The sequence below is a fragment of the Poecilia latipinna genome, unplaced genomic scaffold, assembly GCF_001443285.1.
Source record: "Poecilia latipinna isolate Pla-1442-1.1 unplaced genomic scaffold, P_latipinna-1.0 Scaffold1887, whole genome shotgun sequence".
In the NCBI taxonomy this organism is placed as follows: Eukaryota; Metazoa; Chordata; class Actinopteri; order Cyprinodontiformes; family Poeciliidae; genus Poecilia; species Poecilia latipinna.
In genome coordinates, this window is record NW_015114503.1 from 33,680 (window position 1) to 57,957 (window position 24,278).

Below are 24,278 nucleotides of genomic sequence, written 5' to 3' on the forward strand. Positions count from 1 at the left end.
TTTTTTTAACTTTTTATTCATTTTGGCACCTTTAGCCAGTATTTAGGTTTAAATTGTTGATTTTTTTTCTTCTCCATAATACATTGAATTAAACTTGCACATAATGTTTAAGGTTACCTGCATGAGTATGTAAATTTTGATATATTTTATTATTTTCTTGAGATGTTATATTATTCCACATTCTAACTCGGGTACAAAAGGACTTCATTTTTCAACACCAAAGTACAAAACCGCAAAGGCAGGAAGAACTGTAAATTTACTTCCTCCCGCAGCTCCACCAATTACATTAGCGCTTTAAGTCTTCCACAGGGGGCGCGACCAATCAGAAAAGCTATTTCAAACAACGTCATCAAGGCATCACGAACCACTGCAGTTTCACAGGAAATTAGTTAGCTGTACAAATTAAAACGTCCATTGGGTGTTGCTAAAACTCAGTTTAATTTTGGTAACACCACCCGGAAGTGGATTTTTAGTGTACATTGTTCCTCTTGCCGCAGGTGGAAGCGCAGCAGAATGTAACGGTGCTTCTTACGGGCTGTCCTCGCATCTTCTCGGCCATCACAAGTACTCCCCTTTTCCGCTATTCGGACGGTGCGGAGATTCGGTGTTTTCGGGGGATGGGTGTTGCAGGGACGATCAGCAGAGGCGACTAACGTTTGAAAAGATGTCCAATATCCTCGATGCGGCGTCCAGAGTGAAATGGGACCGCACGACTGCGGCGAAGAGAGCCGTGTTCCTGGCGGCTGCAGCTTACGGTGTTAAAACGCTGTACCCCATCATCTGGAAGCAGCTCTGCGGGAACAAAAAGCCGAACCGCGATCGCCGGGCGTCGAAGGCGGAGAACGGCTCGACGTGCTCCGGGAAATCGCAGATAGACGTCGTAGATGATAAGAAAGCATCCCCGGGAGTCAATGCGGAGTTTTTCAAGCAGATCCTGGAACTTGGTAAAATCCTCTTCCCCAGGCTCGTTTCCAAAGAGCTAGGTTTGTTGTGCTTGCACTCGGTGGCGCTGATATCCAGGACATTTCTGTCTATTTACGTGGCCAGCTTGGACGGGAAGATAGTCAAGACGATCGTGGAGAAAAAGCCCCGGCACTTCATCATCCAGCTGATGAAATGGCTCCTCATCGCGATCCCGGCCACGTTCGTCAACAGCGCCATCCGGTACCTAGAGTGCAAGCTGGCTCTGGCCTTCCGCACCCGGCTAGTTAACCATGCTTACCGAACCTATTTCACCGATCAGACCTACTATAGGGTCAGCAACATGGACGGGAGGCTCGCCAACCCGGACCAGTCGCTCACCGAGGACGTGATGATGTTCTCCCAGTCGGTGGCCCATCTCTATTCCAACCTCACCAAGCCGATCCTGGACGTGATGCTGACCTCCTACACGCTGATTCAGACCGCCACGGCGAGGGGCGCCAACGCCAGCGGGCCGACCCTGCTGGCCGGGCTGGTGGTCTTTGCCACGGCCAAGGTCCTGCGTGCGTGCTCCCCCAGGTTTGGCAAGCTGGTTGCGGAGGAAGCGCACAGAAAGGGCTACCTACGCTACGTGCACTCCAGGATTATTGCTAACGCTGAGGAAATAGCGTTTTACAGAGGACACAAGGTAAAGTGGTCTGCTTTCGGTTTTTGCTGACATGTAAGCAAATACTTAGGCTGATTATTCTCGGCTGTAGATGTGAATTTGTATTTTATCTAAAGCAAGTTTTTGCATGCTTTTAAAAATCAATTTAAATAAGCAACTAAATTCTATATTTTATTGTAATTTTTCCTAATTTTGTCATGTCACCAATAGGGATGCACCGATCTACTTTTTATTATTATTATTATTTTACTTCTACTACCAATATTTAAGGTTTAGTATAGCCGATACCGATTCGATACAGAGAAATAGCGCTGAATTGACTCAAAACTTCTTTTTTTTTTAGAACATAGACTTAAATGTACTGAATTGCAAGTCTATTTTACAACTTTGCACACTTAAATACACCAACAGCTTGGTCAAATATGTAAAAACAATATAACTTTAATTTGTGTAGTCAGTGGAATTAGGATTAGAACAGCCAGTGTAATATGTAATCTAGAATTATTTTTCAATATCTGGACCAATACAGATACTATTATCAGATTGGTGCATCTCTAGTGACCAACTTCTGTGTTTTTTGTTTTTTTACATTTTCTATTATTACAGGTGGAGATGTGTCAGCTGCAGAAGTGCTACCGGGCCCTGGCCGACCAGATGAACCTGATCCTGTCCAAGCGCCTCTGGTACATCATGATCGAGCAGTTCCTCATGAAGTACGTGTGGAGCGGCTCTGGCCTCGTCATGGTGGCCGTGCCCATCATAACGGCCACGGGCTTCGCCGACAACGGTGAGGACCACGTTGCCCTCGTTGGCCTCTCAAACAGATGTGTTTGAACCTGTGTCTCATCCTCCCTCCTCTCTTCCCCGACCCGTTCTCGACCGTTTTGCAGAAACGCCAGACGGACAGGCGCAGATGATGGTGAGCGAGAGGACGGAGGCGTTCACCACCGCCCGTAACCTCCTGGCGTCCGGAGCCGACGCCATCGAGAGGATCATGTCCTCCTACAAAGAGGTTTGGATGATCACACGTTGCGATGCGAGTCAGAAGATATTCATGCACAATTTACTTGTTGGAAGCTGGGAGCATAACAACTCCAGAAAGAAAACTTAAAGTGCAGCCGTCTAGTGTTTGCATCAGTGTGCACGCTGCAGATTTACACAGCTTTGATGACAGCATGCATGTCACAAAGAGGATGAGTAGCTTGTTCCTGTGGTGAAGAGGAGGAATTGAAAGTCGTGCTGGTGGCATGATTTCTGCTTCCTTATCTGTGTCATCTCCCTTATACGTCCCATTGTGCCACATTCCTCCAATGAGAGTGATCAGCAAAGCGTGGGCTTAAAATAAGTACAGCTGTGTTTACAAAAGTAAACCAGTTCATCGGCATTTCAATGGGTCATATATAACATATAGTGAATCAAGACAGCGGTTCTCTTTCTATAACACATCAGTAAACAAATTGTGCCGGTAAATGAATAATTGAAAACGCTAACAGATAAAATAATTGGGAGAATGTAAAGTACATGATCCAAACGGTTTCTGCAGACGTCTTAAATTTAATCTTCTCAATATGTGTCTTAAAGGGGCAGTGTTATGTATTTTCCAGGCATAAAGTGTAATTTCACAGCACAATAAAGTGACTACAGTTGTTATGAAAATGCCATGCATATCAAATGATTTTTTTTTAAAACTTGTAATTTAACACCTTGAAATTGGGTCTCTGTCTCTTTAAAAACTCCTGCTCTTTCTAAAACTTGGCCTTCAGGAAGTCATCACAACATGGCTTCTCTATTAACCCTTTAACAGCGCTTTTACCAGCGTCGCACTCAGAAGGAGCTCCTTTAATGAGCTCAGTCGGCGCGAGATGTTTGCTAATTCCTGCTGGCTAGTCTGAAGGAGAAAAAAAAGATTTTTGTGATTAAAGGAGGTTACATCAGCTTTAATTTGAATCTAAATACATGCTGCTGCATACTGTGGTCCAGATGTGTTCACTATACGTTATAATCTCATTCAAGATTCGTCTGGTTAATTTATAGATCACCACGTCGCAATAAAACCATCTTAATTCACCTTTCAAAAAAGATGCAGCCCCTACATAATTACACAAGAAAGTACAATCCAAGTATTCCAGTTCTTTTAGCTTCGTTTTGTTAGCCTGGCTGTTCTTTATTTTGATTCCTACAGTTCCATTGGAGCCTTATCAAATATCTGCAAGCCTGACCCAAAAGATCAAGCACAATATGGCTTCGGCTGTTATTTTCTACCTCTTCTATAAAAAGAAATCCGTTGCAGAAATGGCAACTAATGACACAGGAACGAATTACTGTTTCCGACAGGACGACAGTCTGCATATTGTCACGCTCCAGATCCCCTTTTTCCTCCCTCTGTGTTGCACCGCTGCATGTGTATCAGCATGGAGAACTAAAGTAATAAGCATCAAAATGACAGGCATTCTCACTGGTCAGCCGTGAACTGTGTGTGTGTGTATTCAGAGCTCCTTCTTTCAGGCTTAGCCTTGCTGTGAATAATCCACCATCTGTTGATCTTTCGGCCCTCTTACTTTCCCTCTCGTTCTGCTTTTCTGCCAGGATTTACTTCAGTGCACTCTCTGAGAATGCAATGGGATATATTTCTTTTGATTTAATGTTATTGAGCAAAACGAGACTCCGGGATTTTTTATTCAAAGCACTCCTGTTAAATTCCGATAAAGAGACTCTCTGCATTAATGTACATATACAGTAGGTTTTGTTTTATGTTGGTTATGCAAGAAAATAGTTGACCATCTAGAAGTGAATATGTCTATCTTAATTTTGAAGAACTCTCCTCTGTTTGTCAAGGTTACTGATCACAGTGACACTTATTTAACTATCAAAAGTTGTTTTTTTTATTAATGTATTGAGTATTGGAAATTTGGCAAAAATAAATATGCTAATGCTAACTGTTAGCATGCTAACCCTTAGTTTTGATAGGACTTGTTAATTTGCTTCATGAAATCTTTCATTTTGGTGAAGTTATTAACTTCTTTTTTCTTTGTACAATTTCCCTTGTTTTGCTTAGGGAATTTTAAAGAATTTTTATTCTCCTAATACCTATTCTCCTATTTATTAATGAGCTGCAATTTTAATTAAGTTTATTCTTGCGCTACATCCTCTCGCAAACATTCCTTTTTGATTATCAAATTCAGTGCTACATCTATGGACTATTTCTTAAGATTTAAATAAACATGAAATTTGGAAACATTCTTCCTTGTCTACATATTCTGTAATTATACAGTAGTTATTGTGGTTCAAGTTAGCATACAACACCACAGATTTGCAGTATTTTATTTTATTTTATTTTCAGTTTCTATACACATCCTGGGACATGTGTAACATTCAATACCTGCTTGATTCAGTTCAAGAACATTTTAAAAGCAAAAATTCCTGGTATTTTGACTTGTATCTAAAAGTGATAGAAAACCAACAGAATTCTCTCTCTAAAAAGGAAATAGAGTTATCCAGTAAGATAGATGAAAGCCTAATATTGACATGACATTTCCATGTTGTGGGTAATGTCAACTGTACATTCTTTTGCTCTTGAACTTCGGCAGCCGGTCGGCTGTGCGGAGAGATGTGACTGGGTGAAAGAACACGGGGTAATATTATCTGGACTGTCCCACGTCGGTGTCTGTGGATTCTTAAAAATTCTCTGCAATGTTTAATATTGTCAAGCTGTGTCAACAGGCGGTATTGCCTTACTGCAGGGTGCAAAGACTCCAGTTGCCTGAACAGACATCTAGATCCTTTTTCTCATTCTGAACTGTGAGATTTGCCTGCTATCAGCCATCAATGACAATTTGAATTTGGAGTGATTGACTCTTCCTCTCTAACCAGCATTGCAGCCCATATTCATCCCAGGCACACAGAACAGCAGTTTGTACTTTTCATCACATATACCCATTTGAAAAGATCAATGTGGCAATTACAGGCATCTGGAAATTAGATGTAATTTTGGATTATTGTTCTGACTTTAAATATGGCAAAGTCTAGATCAGAAGGTATTTTTCTGCATCTTTTTTTTGTACTTGATGGTAGGCTATCTAAAAAGTTAGTTTCGCTAACCCTAAAGCAAATCTTAACCCCTTGGTGATAAAGCACTAACTACACCAATACACCAATTAGTGAATGCTAATGCTAAAGCGCTAATTTCAATATGTGAAAGACTGCAACCCTTGTGCACCTATTTGACTTTGTCATTGTAATTTACGTGTTCTATTATGCCCTTACATATTTTATTTTTTGTTCCTGTATGTTGCTTGTTTGAAGTGAAATTTACTGGGTGGGTGGGGGAAGAGACGGAAAACGTGAGGAGAGGAAACAAAACTGCTGCATGAGCAATCTTCACCCACTTCAAAATAAGAGCGTGAATATAAATGTCTAGCTATGTGAATAATTCTTAACAGTCAATAACCAAATCTTCAACAGAGATGTCAAACTTTATTCAACTGAAAGCTTACAAAACAGCCAATTACATTAGCACATTATAATTTGTATGAAAATATGAATTTTAGGAAGCTAAGTGCACCAAGCAGTGTGTTAAACATTTAGCAAACAGTAAAAGCTTTAAATGAAAAGTTAGCTCTGTTATTAGTGCATTAGCAGAAAGCAGAAGTCTACCCACTGCTGTTCTTCCGTATGTGAAGTAAGAATAGCTAAACAGTGAAGTTTAGCTATTCTTTTTCTCTTTTGCTAACATTTTCAAAGTTAGCAAAAGCGCTAAATGAAAAGTTAGCTCTGTTAATAGTGCATTAGCGGATTAGCAGAAGTCTGCCCACTGCTGTTCTCACTTAGGTGAAGTAAGAATAGCTAAACAGCAAAGTGGGCTAAACATTTTCAAAGATAGCAAAAATGCTAAGTGGAAAATTAGCTCTTTTATTACCAGAGTAGCAGAAGGCTACCCGCCATTGTTCTTACTAATATGAAAGTCAATATATCTCGCAGAGTTTCATCATATTTTCTTTGTTTTATCTCATTTTGAAGAATGTGTAAGACAAATGTTCCCTTTAGTTGATCAGGTAAACAGAAAATCATGGGTTACTAGTTCCAACTTTTTACATACTCTGTGCCTATACTTGTACAATGCAGTTAGATTGTGCAGATCTTCTGTCTGCCAACACCCTCAGGGGTTACTCCAGTTCAGACCCACTGGTCTCACTCACACACACACACACACACACATACACACACACACACACACACTGCTTGGCAGAGATAGTGCCCCATGACACTGTCTGCTTCCCTCTCGGATTGTGTCAACCTTGTTTTCTGACGCCTTCCTCGATGACCATTGCCCCATCTTCCCCCCCGCCCCCTGTGTTTTGGTTGCCACAGGTCACAGAGCTGGCAGGTTACACGGCAAGGGTCCACAACATGTTTGTAGTGTTTGAGGACGTCCAGAGGGGGATCTACAAGCGCTCCTCTCTGTCTGCCACCACAGGGACGACGCTGAAAAGCAAACCCGAGATGCATATAGATGGGCCGCTGGAGATAAAAGGTGGGTTAGTCCTGCTGTGTGTGCAAATTTCACCTGTGAGGGGACTTTGAATGGGTCACATGACTGTATAAGCAAGTGAGGCTCTGTCAGGATAAAATACAGCTACACCCACCGCGAATATTGATTTTTGCAGTGTGTTTAGAGTGTTGCGATGTATCCTGGTCCCGTTTCAGATCTAGAGAAGTGGACACAAATGTCCTACATCAAAAATTTGAACTAGACTGAATAGAAGCATTAAACCTGTGGCTATACAGTAAAAGATGGAATGGTTACAAACATAAAACAAGTTGTTTTGAAGTTTTGTTATTTAATATTTATACCAACATGACATGTTTATTTTCCTTTTTAAGTTAATGCGTATCAAAATGGCATTAGAGCTCAGATAAATGAATTGTCTCCAGAGAAGAAAATGTAAATTAAGAATGCACGATATATCACCACTAACATCAGTATTATATAATATCAGTCAATTTTTAAGATTGTATTGTTCTGATTAAAAAAAGCTGGGCCCATATTAATATTTTGCAGCAATGTTGCTATGCGTTATCCTTTTAGATCTTTCAACTCCTGCCTGTCCGTGGATTTTAAACACATTTTACAATAATAGTAAAAAAAAAAAATAGAACACTGTTTCACAGTCCTCTTAAAAACGCTGTTGTGTGTTTTGACTCTATTCTTCTATCTTCTTATTGTCCAGCTTCTTAAAGAGAAATCTAAATCAGTGCTTCCTAAAACTCAGAGCCGGGACTTCTGCTTTAAAATCTCCGCATTTGGTTTGACATGAAGGTAAAACGTCATTCAGTTTTTAAACTCGACCGTTTTGCTTTGCAGGTGAAGTGATTGACGTGGACAGAGGCATCGTGTGCGAGAACGTCCCGATCATCACACCGAACGGGGACGTGGTGGTGTCATGCCTGAACCTAAAGGTGACGTAGACGCACTCTTTTTTTTTTTTTTTTCTCCTTATTTTTGAATCCCACAGCCACACACCGGCTCCTTGAGGACCGAGGTCTGAAAGGTGTTTATTAGTGTTTCCTAGAAATTCCCTGCGGCTTCATTAGTAAAGAGGTATTCCCTTTGGGGCGTCGACGTGTTGCTCCCCTCTGGATGCTGGCTTCTGTAATGAGAAAAACTTAAAATTACAAACCATTACTTAAGGTTTCCAACTTCGGTTTGTGGCGGGTTTTTTTGTGCTTTTTACAATTTGAAATCAGCCGTGCGCAACGTTTGTCTGTTTTTCTGATGCACAGCTGTAAATCTAAGCTTGATTAAAAGTTTCCGCTGTGTTGTATGTGAAAGAATGTTTTTTTTTTTTTCATCGTAGCTACGTTGCTGAGCGAGTTGATGGATAAAGTACCTTCAGAGATAACGGCGAAAAGATCAGACAGGGCGACATCATTGGAAATATTCACACCCTTCCTGATTATCAGGTCCAGCGTGTGTCCTCGGTCGTGTGTTCCTTTTTTTTGTTTGAGTCAGACCAAAATTATCAAGAATATCACAGTTTTTTTTTTTTTTTTGCCCCTCTGTATTTTGCCCCTCAGAGTGTACAGGGTGTGATAATTAGCTCAGGAACAGTGTAGATAACAGCTGCGCCCAAGTGTTGCAACACCTAACGCAACGCAAGACGTCGGTTGCAGTTCACCTCGTTAATTTTTTTTTTTTACTTTGGACACTAAGAGGAAAGATGAAAGTGTGAGGTGAAAAATATCTTAAGTGTAGCTTACAGACGTTTTTAGAGCATCTGCTGCACTGACATTTAGGGTAACGTTAGGTGGATAACGCCATCTATCTCTGCACTCAGCTTTGTATTCCAATGATGCGCTGTAATTATCCTGATGGATCCCCGCACTTCAGCCGGTTTAATAAATTGTCGCTCCCTCTCCTCCTTCAGGTGGAAGAGGGCATGCACCTGTTGATCACGGGCCCAAACGGATGCGGGAAAAGCTCTCTGTTCAGGATCCTCAGCGGCTTGTGGCCCGTCTACGGCGGCCGCCTACACAAACCTTCGCCCGAGCACATGTTCTACATCCCTCAGAGGTAACCGCACCGACCACAACCACCACGTTCCACCGCAGGGGCAGAGCTTTAAGCCTGGAGCTGCCCAACTTTCCCAGTAATCTAGTACATTGTAACAGGACCTCTGTGTGGTGGCGGCGGGGAAACCAGAGCTTAGGAGAGAGTGAACCGTTCACTACGATTTGTAGAAAGAGCATTTTTTTTAATAAAGCGAATTTGTTGGACTTTTTTTTTGACACCGGTGAAAAAAATTGATATTACGATAGTTACTTCAATGGAGGGATCTGAGACAGACGAAAGAAAAGAAAATGAACAAAGGTCACTAGGAAGTGAGCACAAGGATTTTTTTATGCGATGTGTATTTTGGCGTTGAGTGTTGAACATTTTTAAAAGGAAGATTTCCTTTTATATGCAAAGAAGATTCTTAGTTTTGCACATAATATTTGAGTTCTTAAAAGTAAACATTAACATCTTGTAAAACTAATGTTCCACTGAACCACACCAGTTTGTTTTGTTCAAGTGTTTTTATTTGCACTTGGGAGCTATTTTTTTTTGGTTGACCAAAATCAGCTTACATTTATATCTACCTGATTGATATTTGCTCTGACACACTAAACATATTGTATATATTTATATATGAATCTAACTTTCATTCTGGTGACTGTTTATAAAGGAAAGTAAAAAAAATAAAAAATTATTTTGAAGTTACATATAAAATTTTTTTTAAAAGCTGAAAATGTGGCATGTCGTCTGTGATATCGTTATCAAGGCATTTAAAAATATACAGTGATTTTTTTTTTTTTGGCAATATCCCCCAACTTTACTCTAAAGGTTAGTTTTAAAACTGTTATCTGCTTTATGAAACAGCTTTTACATCATTTTCTTCATTTTTTATTTTTTTTTGCGTTAATGTTTCGTCGTCAGAATGACGTCGTTTAGACGATTACAAATTACGTTGGTTTTTGAGCTAGATAGAACGAAGCAGCTGCCTGATCGTAACGGCACAACAAAAGTAAAGAGCCTCGTCGTCCTTTAACTGAACCAGCAAGAAACCACCAGTGTAATCATACCCAACGCTGGTGAGAGGTACCGACTCCCTCCTGCAGAGAAGTGAATATTTTATAGTCGCTACAAGAGACCACCTAGTAGCCGCATCAGAAATCCTTACACTACGTACATACAATAGAAATAAATAATACTAGAAATAACGCAACATCCCTCGTTATTACAATGATGCTGTACTGGAGTCGTTGGTATAAGAAAGAAACGCTTGGTGTGTAACGAGCGCATGCGTTTCTCCAGGCCATACATGTCAATGGGCTCTCTGCGAGACCAGGTGATCTACCCAGACTCTGTGGAGGACATGGCTGCCAGAGGGCTGACCGACAAGGACCTGGAAGCCATCTTGGACATCGTCAACCTCTATCACATCGTCACCAGAGAGGGAGGTAAGAAAAATGGCTTTTCAAGGTTTGGAAAGAGTCTGATTTCTGTCCTTGAAAGTGCTCGACGTTCAAACCGAAACAGTCTTCGTAATAAAGTGCAAACTGACGTTTGATCAAAAGCCTGAATTTGGAAAACATTCTTTACAGTTGAAACCAGATAGAAAGTGACGCACACTCATGTTTTTTCCTCGTCATGTGAAGTTAAACCAGACTAAACATTTCTTGTTTTAGGTTAGTTAGAATTACCAAAAATAATTTCTGTTTGCTTAACACCAGAAAAATGAGCAAGAATATTTTCTAGAAGATTTTTTTTTCTTTGTTTATTTTGTTTAAGCACCTAATTTGAGCAGGGAAGGTCATTTGCGTATGGAGCACTCTTCGTGAAAAGAATATCCTCCATCAATGCTGTGTGCTTTTTCTTAAGGCTGGGATGCTGAGCTGGACTGGAAGGACGTTCTGTCCGGAGGCGAGAAGCAGAGGATGGGCATGGCTCGCATGTTCTACCACAAGTAAGACTGACTTCTTGTCATTTGCGTTTAAATTCACCCATCTCTTTGTCACCAACGAAGGAATCGAATGAAGATTTTTGGCACAGCTTTAGCTGAGAAAATTGTAATTTCTTCAGTGTGATTTTCCCCATTGACAGCAGATTTTACATATGCTGTGTTTCGTATGTAAAGGATAAAACGGTGACATTTGAATGACAATGAACAGAAATGGAGATTGATTTGAATAAGTGATATAATTGCCACTCTGTGTACGTGTATGCCAGGCCCAAATACGCCCTGCTGGATGAGTGCACCAGCGCCGTGAGCATCGACGTGGAGGGGAAGATTTTCCAGGCTGCCAAGGACGCCGGCATCTCGCTGCTCTCCATCACACACCGGCCGTCCCTGTGGTGAGACGTGTTGCTCTCTGGAAATCATCTAATGGCACGATAAATTAAAATGAGCTCAATAATTTCCATTCTGACGATTAATATTTTTTAGTTGCCAAAGCTTTGTAATCCACTTTTTTAAAGTATCTTCCAGTTGCAGTGTTAAGTGTTCTTTACAAAATGATGCCATTATCGATATATTCCTTGAAAACGGTCTCAAAACAACAATATTAACGTTTATAGAAATAAATATATAGGGACGATTTAGCGTCCCGTAAAATTTATCATGACATGCCTAGTTGTAATATTAGCAGCATAAATATGCAGTTTTACTAGGAAAATGTCTAAAAATTGAGAAGTCATTTTAATAAGAAAAAAGCTGGTATAATTTATATGTTATTTTTTTCAATCATTCTCCCAACATTACAGCTTATTCTGGTAATATTAAGACTTCTCTTTTTTTGTATTATTTTAACTTTTTTGTCACACGACTTTATTCTGGTGTTACCACAACATAAATAGAAACAAGATGGCGGGCTTTAGGTGTGCTGACATCACTCTGAACTATGGAAACCCAAGAAGTGTGTTGGTGGAAAAAAAAAAATCCATGTTTTCCAAGTATTAAGTCTCCAAACCCCAAAATTTGATTAATCGATTGATCCAATTAGTCATTGGGTTTGATTAATCGTCGCACAGTTAACCTGAATTCAAAATCCAAATAGGAACAAAATAGAAAACCAAGGAGTAAATTGGTGGAAAAAAAAAACAGTGTCCAAATATTAAATCTTAAAAAAACAAAATTTGATTAATTGCTAAATTCGATCATTAGATAAAATCACAGTTTGGCAGCTGACATATTGTGAGTGGCCAGTTCTCGGTTTGTCCCCTAACTGCTTGTGCTGGACGCTTGTTTGACGGCCAATTCAGCTCGATCTATCGCTCTCCATTTCAGGAAGTACCACACCCACCTGCTGCAGTTCGACGGCGAGGGCGGCTGGCGTTTCGAGGAGCTGGACTCGGCGACCCGCCTCTCCCTCACCGAGGAGAAGCAGCGGCTGGAGGCCCAACTCGCCGGCATCCCCGAGATGCAAAACCGCCTCAACGAGCTCTGCAAGATCCTGGGAGACGACTCTGTCCTCAAAACAGCCGAGGAGGGAGGTGGAGGCCACGGCGACGAAGGAAAGCAAAATCTAGCAGTTTTCCATTAGCTTTTTATTTTTTCTTTTATTTTCTTTTTTTGCTCCAATGGGAGCTTCTAAAGACTTGAGCCCTGCTGTCTCCACCCCCTTTTATTCCAACACACCGACTGTATGTTCAGTCGTACTTTTAAAAGTTGGGTTTTAGCAGTTGTTACAAGCAAAAGCAACAGAAACGACGACCCCAGATTAACTAAAATGATTGTTCGGTTCGTGATCTAATAGCACTTTACATTTTAGAGGGACGTCTCTACGTATTGTAATTGTTCATGCTGATATACAGGCATCAGTTATTCGTTTTTTTTTTGTTTGTTTTGTTTTATCCACAGCAGTATTGCAAGGGACAGCAAAGACGGCTGTTGCTCTGTTGTTTTTGTTGGGGGTTTTTTTTACCTCCAGCTCAGCAAAATATTTCAACGTAACGAGAGTTCCGCTTCTATTTTTCATACCTTTTCTCAAACCGTTTTCTGGCATTTTGCATCGTCTGCCTTCTGCCGAAGGGAGCAGAAGATCAGGGACGGAGCAGATGCTTGGTTGTCCTTCAGCGCTCGCGGACGTTTTGCTCCTGGTCAAGCCGGTGACTACGACAACAGCTGTGGTTCTGCGGTCGACACAAACGCATACGTCCGCTGAGATGTATCGACGGGAGAGCGCCTGTAGTTTACAGTTTTTGTCCGATCTCAAACAAAACTCAAGTTCAAATGATGTCTCCTCTGACCGTTTGTTAGGGGTCTTTTTATGGCCTTCTTTCGGCAAAGGTACGCTTCTCCTCTTAAAAACCTAGTTTTTTCCGAACGTTTAGCGGGTTGAACCTAATTCTCAATTATACAAAGTGCTTTTTTTTTTTTTTAAATGCACTTTATCATTCCCAATAGCTGTTGATGGCACGTTCTGCGGCGTCTACGGAGGAAAGGCTGTACTTGAGGATTGTTTAGACATTCTAGATTTTTCCTTTCCGCTGTCGTTTTGTTTTGACGACTCTGATCAAATCGGAGGTTGCGATACTGTGAAACTACCGAATTGTGACGTAAACTCAACCCCTTCCTTCTTCTTCAGGGTTTTTTTTTTTTTTTTTTTTGGCCTAATCGGGTTCAAACCTGTGTACACACTCACTACGTCCTGCATGAATCAAATCAGGAGCAGGAGCTTATGCCTTATGAATATGAATATTCAAGTGATCCTAAAAAATTTTTTTACCTCAGCACAACCTGTTAATACCTTAAGTAGATGTTTAAAGTAATGACAGCATTTAAAGAACCACTGATTTGTTTTATGAAATTCATCATACAATTGTTTTCAAAACTGCAGCTGAGCAACACAGTATTTTTCAGACATTCAGCTGCCTAAAAAAGATCTTAAAAAAAAAAAAAATCAATTGATTGCAGATTTTTTATTTATTTTTTATTTTTTTGCAGTGGTGGGAATGATCCACCACTTTTTGGTTTTAAATAAACACGGTTCTTTTTTTTTTTTTTCCCATCATTTCCTTTTTTAAAACAAAACCTTTTACCGTTTGTAAATTCTGTGTGAAAACATCGCTGCAGTGAAACTGTGAGGCTTTTCCAGGATCTCCAACCAGCCCGAGCCCATAGCGGCAGAGTAGTAAAACTGACAATCAACACCGCCGTGGGCAGAATGTAAACAGACGTGCTGCTGTTTTTAAGACTTAAAGCATTTGACCCCAACGTGATGACGTTTCCTATAATGTCAGGACGGAGCAACCTCAAAACTTTCAATCGCTACTTTAAAGAGAGCTTTAGATCGGTTGGGTGAGGGTGTTTCTCAGATTTCTGGTAGACTTTTTTCCCTAATAAAATTAAAATGGCTACTGAAAATGTAAAGAACTACTAGTATTTTTTTTTTAATAATGGTCATGTAATTCTATGAAATGCATAGAGATAAAGAATTCATTTGGAATGAAAGAAGCACCTTGTAAAATTGATTTTTTTTCTCTCTCTTTTTTTTTTGTTTGTAAATGAACTGGATTTTCTGCTTCCAGCCCAGACTTTGTTGACAAGAGGACACACAAGCCGCTGAATGACACAGAGTCTGCCTAGTAACACTTGAGCATGAGGGCAGCTTTAAGTGGTGCTTGGTCGTTACAGTTTGTTTTTAAGTGAGACAAGGAGAAATAATCTTCATGTTGAAGGGATGGGATAGAAAATGGAGTGTCCTCTTCCTGATATGATTGTGCCCATTTGTTAGATTGTGATATGTTCAGATTTGTTTTAAATAATATTTTACGTTTTAGATGACGATGACTCTCTGCCCCAGTTTTTTTTCCCTAATAAAAATCCTAAAGCTTGATACTAAACTGGTCTCGATTGCTGGCTTCTTTGTATAAGTCTTTAACGTATTTCCGGCTAGAAAACGAGCGAGATGTTCTGAAACTATTAGTTCTGACGCCCCCTGCTGGCTAAAAGTATACAGTGCTACATTGCGATAATGCTGTTCTGTTGGTGGGTTCAAAATTGCAGAGCTAACGACTTATTTATTTTGTGAGAGCGACTAAATTACAATAAGTCGTGGGCATTCGATATTAAGTTTTTTTTTCTCCTGTGTCTCCAGACGGCTCCGTACCGTACAAAGTTGTCCACGTTCAAGTAAAAAACAAGAAGGCCCAAATCAGCATAGAATTTCCAAGTCAATATGGCTGCTGCACATTGAAAATGCAGGAAAAGCCGCAGGTATGAACTATTTATTTGCCCTCCTAGTTTTTATCCACGTTGAGTTTTTCAAGATACTGAGATTAAATGTTATATAACATTATGCATTTTTGATCCGACTCAACTGAACTGAATACTAAAGGACTTAATTGTTAACTGAATAAATTCTCAAACAGCCAGTATCTTCAGTGAAGTACATCTCTGAAGATACTGGCATTTGCCCCGTACATCCCAGGGCAAATGTTAGCGATATCGGGTAAAGTTTAAAGCTTCAACAGAGTCCACACCTCTAGAGAAAAGATATATAGAAAAGTTTCTGTATATATATATATATATATATATATATATATATATAACCATAGCATACTATATATAGTATATAGTATACTTTCGTTATCTGTTTTATTGTACCCCTGATAGTTTTTTTCTACCGCTCCATCTTTACCTCACTGTTGTCTAGTGCACTATATACGACGATTAAAATGTAAAAAAAGAAAGAAAATGCGTCTGAGTGCGTTCTCGAAAATGCGTGTCCCCAAGCCAAGCAACATGTTTGGGAGGGGAGGTGAAGGAGCGCCTAATCAGTGCCGTTCCTCTGTTATTGATCATTTCATACATGTGCAAACAGTTGTTAAATACAGAAAATGCAGAATAGAAAAAAAAAATCCCGTTTTGGCGCCCGCTCTAGTGCAGCGCCCCTATGCGTTGCAAACATTGCATACCCACTTTTTGCGCCACTGCCGCTAAGACTAAATACTCTCAAGCCACCTGCTGACCGAAATGGGCGCAGTTTTATCCTTGCAGTATTAGTGCACAACCACTAGAGGGCAGCGTAGTCCAACAGGTTTTAATAATTCCACTATAAAGTATCAAAATTAAATAAAATAACAGTTTAAATGTTTATGTATGTATCAGTTTTTTTAATACTGTATTAAACAGATTAAGTCAATAAAAATGTATTATTTAGTGTATCATTTTCACAAACATACATAAAATAACATACTTTAAATACAATTGTCGCCACATGAAATGGTATGTACTTATTTAACCGTTTTGATCATTTAAAAAATTAACAAAGTAATTCATAATTCACACTTGAACTGATTATATTTCGAAATAATATGCAAATATTTTAGTATTTAGTTACTGGACTGTTCACCTAATAAATCTGACTGGTTGATCTCTTCGGCATGTCAATAATACTTACATTTATGTGGACGATGAAACTGAGAAAACTGTAAAAGAACAACTTTACATGTTGCTTAATTCAGTTATTTCTAAATTAAATTATGCATTTTATAAATCACCGAAACGATCAAATGATTAATTATTTAAACTATTCCCAGATTTCATTTAATATGTCCCCGCTATAAATATTTATTTAAAAATGTAAAAAAATAAAAAGTTATTAAATTGTGATAATTTGGGTCCCCACAGTTTTAATTTATTGTTCTAGCTATGCTAACTAACTGTATTTGTGTTTGTGTCAACCAAGTAGTTTATTATTATTATTATTATTATTATTATTATTATTATTATGTGGTGTTGTGCTTTGTCAGGATTGGTACAGCTCGGGAGGAGGAGCCTTGTTACGTCCTCAGTCTTCGTGGAATCACACGCCAAAGCGGTTCCTCGCGCTTCCACACTCTTCACCACGCGCGGCTGGAGCGACAGCGAGAGACGATGCGGCTGGAGGACTGACCACCGCCGGCTCCCTTTCTGCCCGGTGCCGCCTCATGTTCCGAGCAGACACTTCGCTGCGGAGCTGCATAGAAATGAGCCTAATGGCAGGTTGAATGAGAGCGGCCGCCGTGGAGGCTGCAGACCGACGCGCTTCGCTGAAAGGAGGCAAGAGGGGGGGAGGGGGACGCTCGGCCGTCTTGTAAGAGGATAAAGAAAGGACGAAAAGGGAAAGCGAGCTATTTTTAAGGCGGACTGTTTCGGTGACGCCATGAGCGGCGGAGCGGACGAGAGCTCGGTGCGGGTTGCCCTGAGGTAAGGATGCAGAGGAGAGGACCCTCCTCTGGAGAGATGCTCATCTGTCACACCTGCTAGGATCCGTACTATTCCTACTGCAGCATCCCACTATGTAAACACTGCATGCTAACCTGGATTTACACTTCTAGATCCATTTGTATTCCATTCAGAGTGCTTTATTTAAGATTTAGCAGCATAAATCACAACTTATCTGCATTATGAAGATCCTAGTGTATGTTAATATGGAGCTACTCCTTTTCAGTTTTGGCCTGTGGAGTGGATTTATGAATGAAAATCTTAGGTGCCGGGGGATTAGGCCCGTACAGGTTGTCTCTTGTGCTCGGATTAGATTGTAATGTGAGGATGGAGGATCACCCAGTGCTTTTGATCGCCTCAAATAGATCACACTACTCAGCAGTACCTTCACTTTTAATACCTTGGATCTACTTGATCTGTTTCTTTGCTTTCAGGCTTTTTCTATTGTGTATTCTTACAGTGTTTTTGGTTATGTTTTGATCTACTAGCGGTCCCTCCCCCCCATCTGACCTTTGCCCTTTATTTGCTTGTCACTGACAGCAGACTCACCTAATCCTACCTTTGCTTATCTGTGAAAAAAAAAAACAAATAAAACAAACTAACATAAAGAAATGACATGGCTTCACCGAATGCGAGTTTGTCTTCAAACATGCTTGTGTTTGTATTGGAATAGACGAGCTGCAACGTCATGTGATCTGAGTGGAAGAGAGAGGACAAAAGCTGCTCCCTCTCATGTTTCTCGTCCCCCGCCTCGCTTGCCTTTTCTCGTTATTTTGCATTCAGACTTTGACCCTGAGCCTTGTTTGCCAAGCCAACTCGATTTACAAGCCGGCCTCTCTCTCTCTCTCTTTTTCTCTCTCTCTCTCTCCATCTTAGATAATAAATAATCTATAATAAGCAACCTGATTTCATCAGTACAAGACAACCTTCAAGAGCAAAAACCCTTTTACTAGCTTAAGGTTGTGACAATTTTGCTTGTGAAAATAACTTATTTCAGTGACTCTTGCATGCTATTGTATGATTGTGTGCTCAAACAAGCTTCTCGGAACATCACAAAATAGACTGCTGAACATGTTTATGTAATTTGTATAATTTGAAGTTTAATCTTTAACGTTTTTTATTGGGATTTCATGTTCTAGTTCAACACAAACTGCCACATAATTCTCAAGTGTCAATCTCAATCTCACTGGACAGAGATCATCTGTCATCACAAATTTTGAAGTCTTGTCTCAGACTCTCAATTTCATAAGCTTCTGACTTTAACTAGACCATTCTGACACAGGAATATGTAGCTGCAGCTATTGTATATGTGTTGCCTCTAGTAGGGTTTTTTTTTGTTTGTTCAAGTTTAGCCTCCTCTGATCAGTTCATGCAAACTAATATAATTCATCGTAATGACATTTGCTGCAGAGTGACTCAGCGTGTAATTGTAAGGCGATTTAATGACACAAAGCCAGTATGATCTTGTCTGAGGTCAGCAGTGTCTGAAAATGCTTTGTCACTGAGCTAAACACACACTCACATGCACACACGCACGCACGCACGCACGCACGCACACACACACACACACACACACACACACAGACAGACAAGGTAATCCACTTCATGGTATCCTGACCTAACCCTGTAATGGTACGAAGATGGATCCAGCTGCTGTTTCACCGCAACTTCATTACAAAACACACTAGACTGCAGAAACTAATCCAACATTTTTGGTTAATCGAAAGAAAAATTAAAGATGATGGCAAAGATTGGAACGTTTTGTAAGCTCTATGAGAATACCACAACAGGCTAACAAAAAATACTAAAGTTTGCATCTGTTTTGCAGCTTCACACCAATATGAAGTTTAGACTATGAACTTCATATTGGTGCTATTGTATGATTTATAGTCTAAACTTCATATTGTTATTTAGTACAAGATATACAGTACTTAGACTGAGATAAGGAAATTCAAAAAACTAAATTAGATGATTCTATTCCCAACACGCTTTAGCATCTTTAGCATCTCAGCCACTGTCAGATGTAGGCATTCAGCTTACTTAATAAATGATTGATGTACAGATTGTGAATGTATGATGCTTAATATATTATTAATATATATTATAACTATATTATTGCACCGAATATTGTACCTCACTTGTAATATTACACAGCCTGATATTACAATGACAGCAGTCCTAATTGAAATAAATGGAATACCCATTTTCATGTAGTCAAAAAGAGATGAGGCAAAATGCAAATTTATTTTTATTTAGCTTTCATATTAAAGTTAAATATGATGCAAATCATCAACTAAGTCAAATTTGCAGTTCATTCATTCTCCACAACTCAAATTGTGCAAGCAACGCATGTGCCCCCCAATGATGACATCACTTTCCATATACGGGCAGGGTGAGGGTTTCTGACATTGGCCTAATAAAAAAATGTTATAAAATAGTTTTTTTTTTTTTTTTTTTTTTTTTTTAATAATGCTCCTCAAACAAACTCATCAGATTTTGACATGGTGCGTTCTGCACAGGTCCTGTGTTAAGATATTAAAATGTGTTAAAACATTTTTTTAAAAATTGGTTTCTGATGACATGATGAGACAAAACTAGGGCTGCACCGATATCAAAATTTGGGCTGATATCAATATCCGATATTTATATTTTTGTCTTGGCCGATATTTACTGATATTATGTATAATTCGATTTCGACACCTTTGAAATAAAAACCCAATCAGAAACGGATAAAAATAAATATCGGTTGTTCATATTGGCCCAGTTTTATTTTTGTGGTCCATAAAAAATGACTAATATCAGCCGATAACAATGTAGGTGCCGATATATTGTGCATCCCTGGATTAACGCATATGGACTTTCAATGGATTCTCTCTTTAGCCTCATATAGCTACTACTGACCTGAGTTGATGCTGGGTATAGCCATAATCTGTGTTCAAAACTGTTGAGACACATTGGCAATATCTGTCAGCAGATGCATTAATACATTTTGGTAATGGTGCTTTCATAGTTATTTAGATTACTATCATGTTGTTTCTTCTGCTTAGTTAAACCAACACAGATGGAGATTGATGACACAAACAGTTTGGTGTCATAACAAAGAAAACAAAGCATAAATCAAAGTAAATACAGCAACGTGTGTTTCTTAAATTTGTAAGACCTCGAAAAGAACACGTCATCCTTAAATGGACGATGGTGCCATTCGCATTCAGTGCTTAATAAATCACTCATCTCATTCCTTCGTAAGCCCCAAACCCCACCTCCACGTCGGTGTTTTCACCGCAGCTAATCGTCATGGACACATTCTAATTATTCTAAACCTTTGTAGCTAGTGAATCTGGTCTTCTCTGCCTCTGCCATACGGAGTCCGTCAGGCTCGGCTAGCAGGTCGTTGGCGTATACCTGCCTCAACTTGCGCCACTAATGCCGTCTTTTAACAAGTTCTGTAATCCGCCATCCCAACAAGACCACGGTGATGAATCACTTTATCGACTTTTTTTTTTTTTTTCAGGTGTGGTAACGGACAAAAGGAGAAGGCTGTTGGGTACACAAAGGGAAGGCCCCAAATTTTGATTTGTTAGTGGAAAAATGATCCCTCCTCATGTGTCCTGACAATAGTATTAATGCTTAAATCCTACTGGAAATCTCAATTGTAGTATTCCTACCTTGATGACAGAGAACAATTATGTTGCTATGTTACACCTACCTTACTTCACTGTCCCCAATAGTAACTCCCCCTTAGCAACTTTAGGTGTTTTGCTACTTACGTATTTGTGTCTTTTTGTTTTAACACACCTCTCTTTTATTTAATTAAACATTGAAAAGAGGCACATAGTGGCGAGATGAGGCTTTTGAAAACAAAACTTACCTGTTAAGTAAATTATATCAGTAACCTTCAGTAATGCTCCTGTATCTCTAAGTGGCACCACAATTGTACTTTATCATATTGTCAAATGTATTGATGTTAATCAATATCTGGAGCCAACAGTAAATTGAAGTCAGACTGTTAGTTTTTTAGGGGTTCAAACATTATTATTATTAAAAGTTTATCACGATAACACTAAATTCCGATTTACGATTTTTATCAAGATAATCCGTTTCAGCTTGTTCTGAATTTAAAACAAGTTCTAGTTCTGAAAAAAACGTAGAGACTTATTTATTTTGGCAACAGGATTATGTGTAAATGAGACAAGCATGCAAAGTGCAACAAATTGACCAAATATACCATGACTATTTTTTGTGGTTGGCTGTTGTTAGCTGCTAGCTGCTGTTAGCATTGTCCAATGGCTAGGATTAAAGCAACTTCTATAGCAGCAAACGTCTGTAACCAGCAAAGAAAAAAAAAAAATTTCAAGGTGAGATTTTAAACTAGGAAGGGAACAAATGTTTGTTTATAATGACAATCTGTAAAGTCGTGGTATGAAGAAGGTGCACTAGTCAGGTCTAGAGTTTGAATATTTTGATACACTCTTTCTCAAGTGTCATTCTACACTGAGGAATGTAACTTAAAAAATCTACAAGTACACAAACACCTTAGATACACACAAATAATAAGAACCTAAAGCTTAATGAATGGGAAGCATTAGCCAAAACTTGATAGTTTTTACTCCTCGTCTGGAAGAAATCTCTCTTCTTTTGACATTTTTATGTCACGTTTGAGAAGAAAGACCTCTTGGTTCCGACATAAAAGCCGCATGTGCACATGTGTGTTCTTTGCACACATGCATAACCTGCTGTTCGTCCAGGCAAATCCATCCTAAATATTCATGAAGGAAGTCAAACGAACTCAGACACAAAAGCAAAGCAAGCAGCAAGCCAGCTGCCAGCTGATGCCATGTGATATTCCCCCCTCAGTGACATTTGATAACAAAGGTTAATTTATTATGGATTCCACTTATAATTAGAAGAGTGTGGTAGGCTTTAGAAATTCATCATGTTTTAAATACTGCTTTCTTCGTCTCCAAATGAGCCTTGCATTCCTATATTAATTGTTATCTCTGTCTTTCTAAACATTTTCTGCATTTGAGTTCATTTCACACACGAGTCATGATTAGGTCACGCTGCCCTTGTGAGAGAAATGTTTTCCATGAAGCTACAAACAGTGCTGGAGGCCAAACGATGTATGCGTCCTTTGTCGCTGCCAATCCAGACATCATCCACCATGCTAGCCTTGCTCCTCTGCCACTCTCTCCTTCCTGCTGGGTGACCTTTAGCCAAAGAAGCACTCAGTACTCTGCAGTCAGCGCTCTGACAATGGAACAGGTTCTGTCAAAGTTGTGGGTGTGCTCAGTGAAGGGATAGCGGTCAGTCACCACACCAAAGGAAACCAAAAGACGGCCTCAGCGGAAATCAATCTCCCTCTGTTTTTCCAGGTTTTCCACTCCATTTTGCGTCATTCCCAGATTCCCTCCGTGACTGCCGTTTCCAGATCAACTCCGGAGTTCAAAGTCTTCTTGAGTGGTGGTGAAACACTCCCAAACAGTGTCGACGAGATGTTAAATTATGTCTAATTTCATTTGCCTGTCCAAAATTCTGATGATTCTACACTAGTCTACTCTACCCAGCTGGATAGCGCTTCTATAAAGAACTTGTTTCAGCTTGAGTGATCCGATGAACAGGCCCTTGATGTCAAGACCAGCAGCAGGACAATAGAGACTGTTACTGAGATGCACTCCCACTGGATCGTGGTCAGTTACGGCACTTAACATCTCTGGATTTATGTCTTTCTGGTTTCCCTTCAAGGCCGCCATCAGACTTTAGCCTTCAAAAAAGGCATTACACAAGCCAGCCTGGTCCATAACCATAAGAATAAAAATACACAAGTGCCTACTGGCTAAACGACACATATGCTTTTTCCTATGTGTGGTTGTTATGCAAGCGAGCTTCCCTTAAGAGCTTCGTCAGGCAATCTCCAGCTATTATGGTTATGAGCGTTGGGTGGGTTTTATTGATCCCTACTCTGTTCTTGACCAATTTTCCCAATAATAAGTCTGGTTTCTCAGGTACTGGAGTGCAAACATAGCCTTACTGCCTTACTGTTCGCATCGCTATTGACAGGATGATTTGATATCTTCATGCCGGTTCATGTCTTGGTTTTTTTTAACCCCTCTACCTGTCACTGTATTCTATAGTACATAAACTACAGTCCATCTTTAAAGACTAATATCCATTTCTATATATTGATCATGATGCTTTCTGAAGGTCTTCAGCTCCTTAGTTGTCTGCTTGAACAAAGAGCCAAACCCAATTTAGGTAAATGCCACACTACTTAGACTACATGTTGTAGTCTGAGTTTAACATTGAGCAGTTGATATATGCCACTGGAAATAAGGCATATAATGAGATAGAGCTCCAGTTATTCAATAACGTTTATTTGGCAAATTGTGCCTGATTTACGGCCTTATAAACATGGGGCTATGATAATGTAAGGCGATGATGTGCTTGTGAGTCTTTTCGGAGCCTCTGAATAAACAGATTTGTTTTCTGCTGCCTTTTGGGCTCAGATGTACTTTTCTATTTCTGGCAAGGCTTTCTGTGTCGTCAGCCGGACACAAACTGGAGCGTAAACAAAATCCTAAGGGTTAGGTTGCAGAGGCCCTGAATCAGGACTCAAAGCTCTCATTCTTGTTAACGTTGGTGATAGTCAATCCTAAGGGGAATGGCTGCAAATCTAGGGAATTGATGGTTTGGATCGTTGTCAATAGAGACTGCTGTCGGCAAGCAAACTGATGGTGCGTTATTCAAGATGGATGACATCAGCAGTCAGGTGGCTAATTTATCTCTCTACTGTTCTTGTTTCTCCATCTTTACCCTAATCTGTTGTTATCAAGAGGGAGCAAACAAATGACTTCATGAGTGACTTATAGATTCATAAGCTTAAAGCTTCCATGTTTGATCATGAAGGACGTATTATGACATCAAATAGTTGAAACCAGATATCTACA

At 39.8% G+C, this 24,278-nt stretch overlaps 2 protein-coding genes across 5 annotated transcripts in view; both read left to right on the forward strand.

The window, feature by feature from the left end:
* Positions 1 to 479: 479 nt before the first annotated feature.
* On the forward strand, positions 480 to 14,026 carry abcd2 (ATP binding cassette subfamily D member 2). Its single transcript, XM_015015145.1, has 10 exons — positions 480 to 1,609; positions 2,195 to 2,375; positions 2,479 to 2,600; positions 6,956 to 7,118; positions 7,950 to 8,044; positions 9,013 to 9,158; positions 10,440 to 10,585; positions 11,007 to 11,091; positions 11,355 to 11,480; positions 12,412 to 14,026. The coding sequence occupies exons 1-10, from the start codon at positions 665 to 667 to the stop codon at positions 12,665 to 12,667; spliced, it is 2,265 nt and encodes a 754-aa protein (XP_014870631.1). The 5' UTR covers positions 480 to 664; the 3' UTR covers positions 12,668 to 14,026.
* Positions 14,027 to 16,924: 2,898 nt separating this feature from the next.
* The window catches only part of LOC106934962 (kinesin-like protein KIF21A), a 30,718-nt gene continuing 23,364 nt past the window's right edge, over positions 16,925 to 24,278 (forward strand). For all 4 annotated transcript variants that reach the window (XM_015015152.1, XM_015015153.1, XM_015015154.1 and 1 more), the window contains exon 1: positions 16,925 to 17,316. In XM_015015152.1, the coding sequence (XP_014870638.1) occupies positions 17,273 to 17,316 (44 nt within the window). In that variant the 5' untranslated portion in view covers positions 16,925 to 17,272. The remainder of the gene's footprint in view (positions 17,317 to 24,278) is intronic.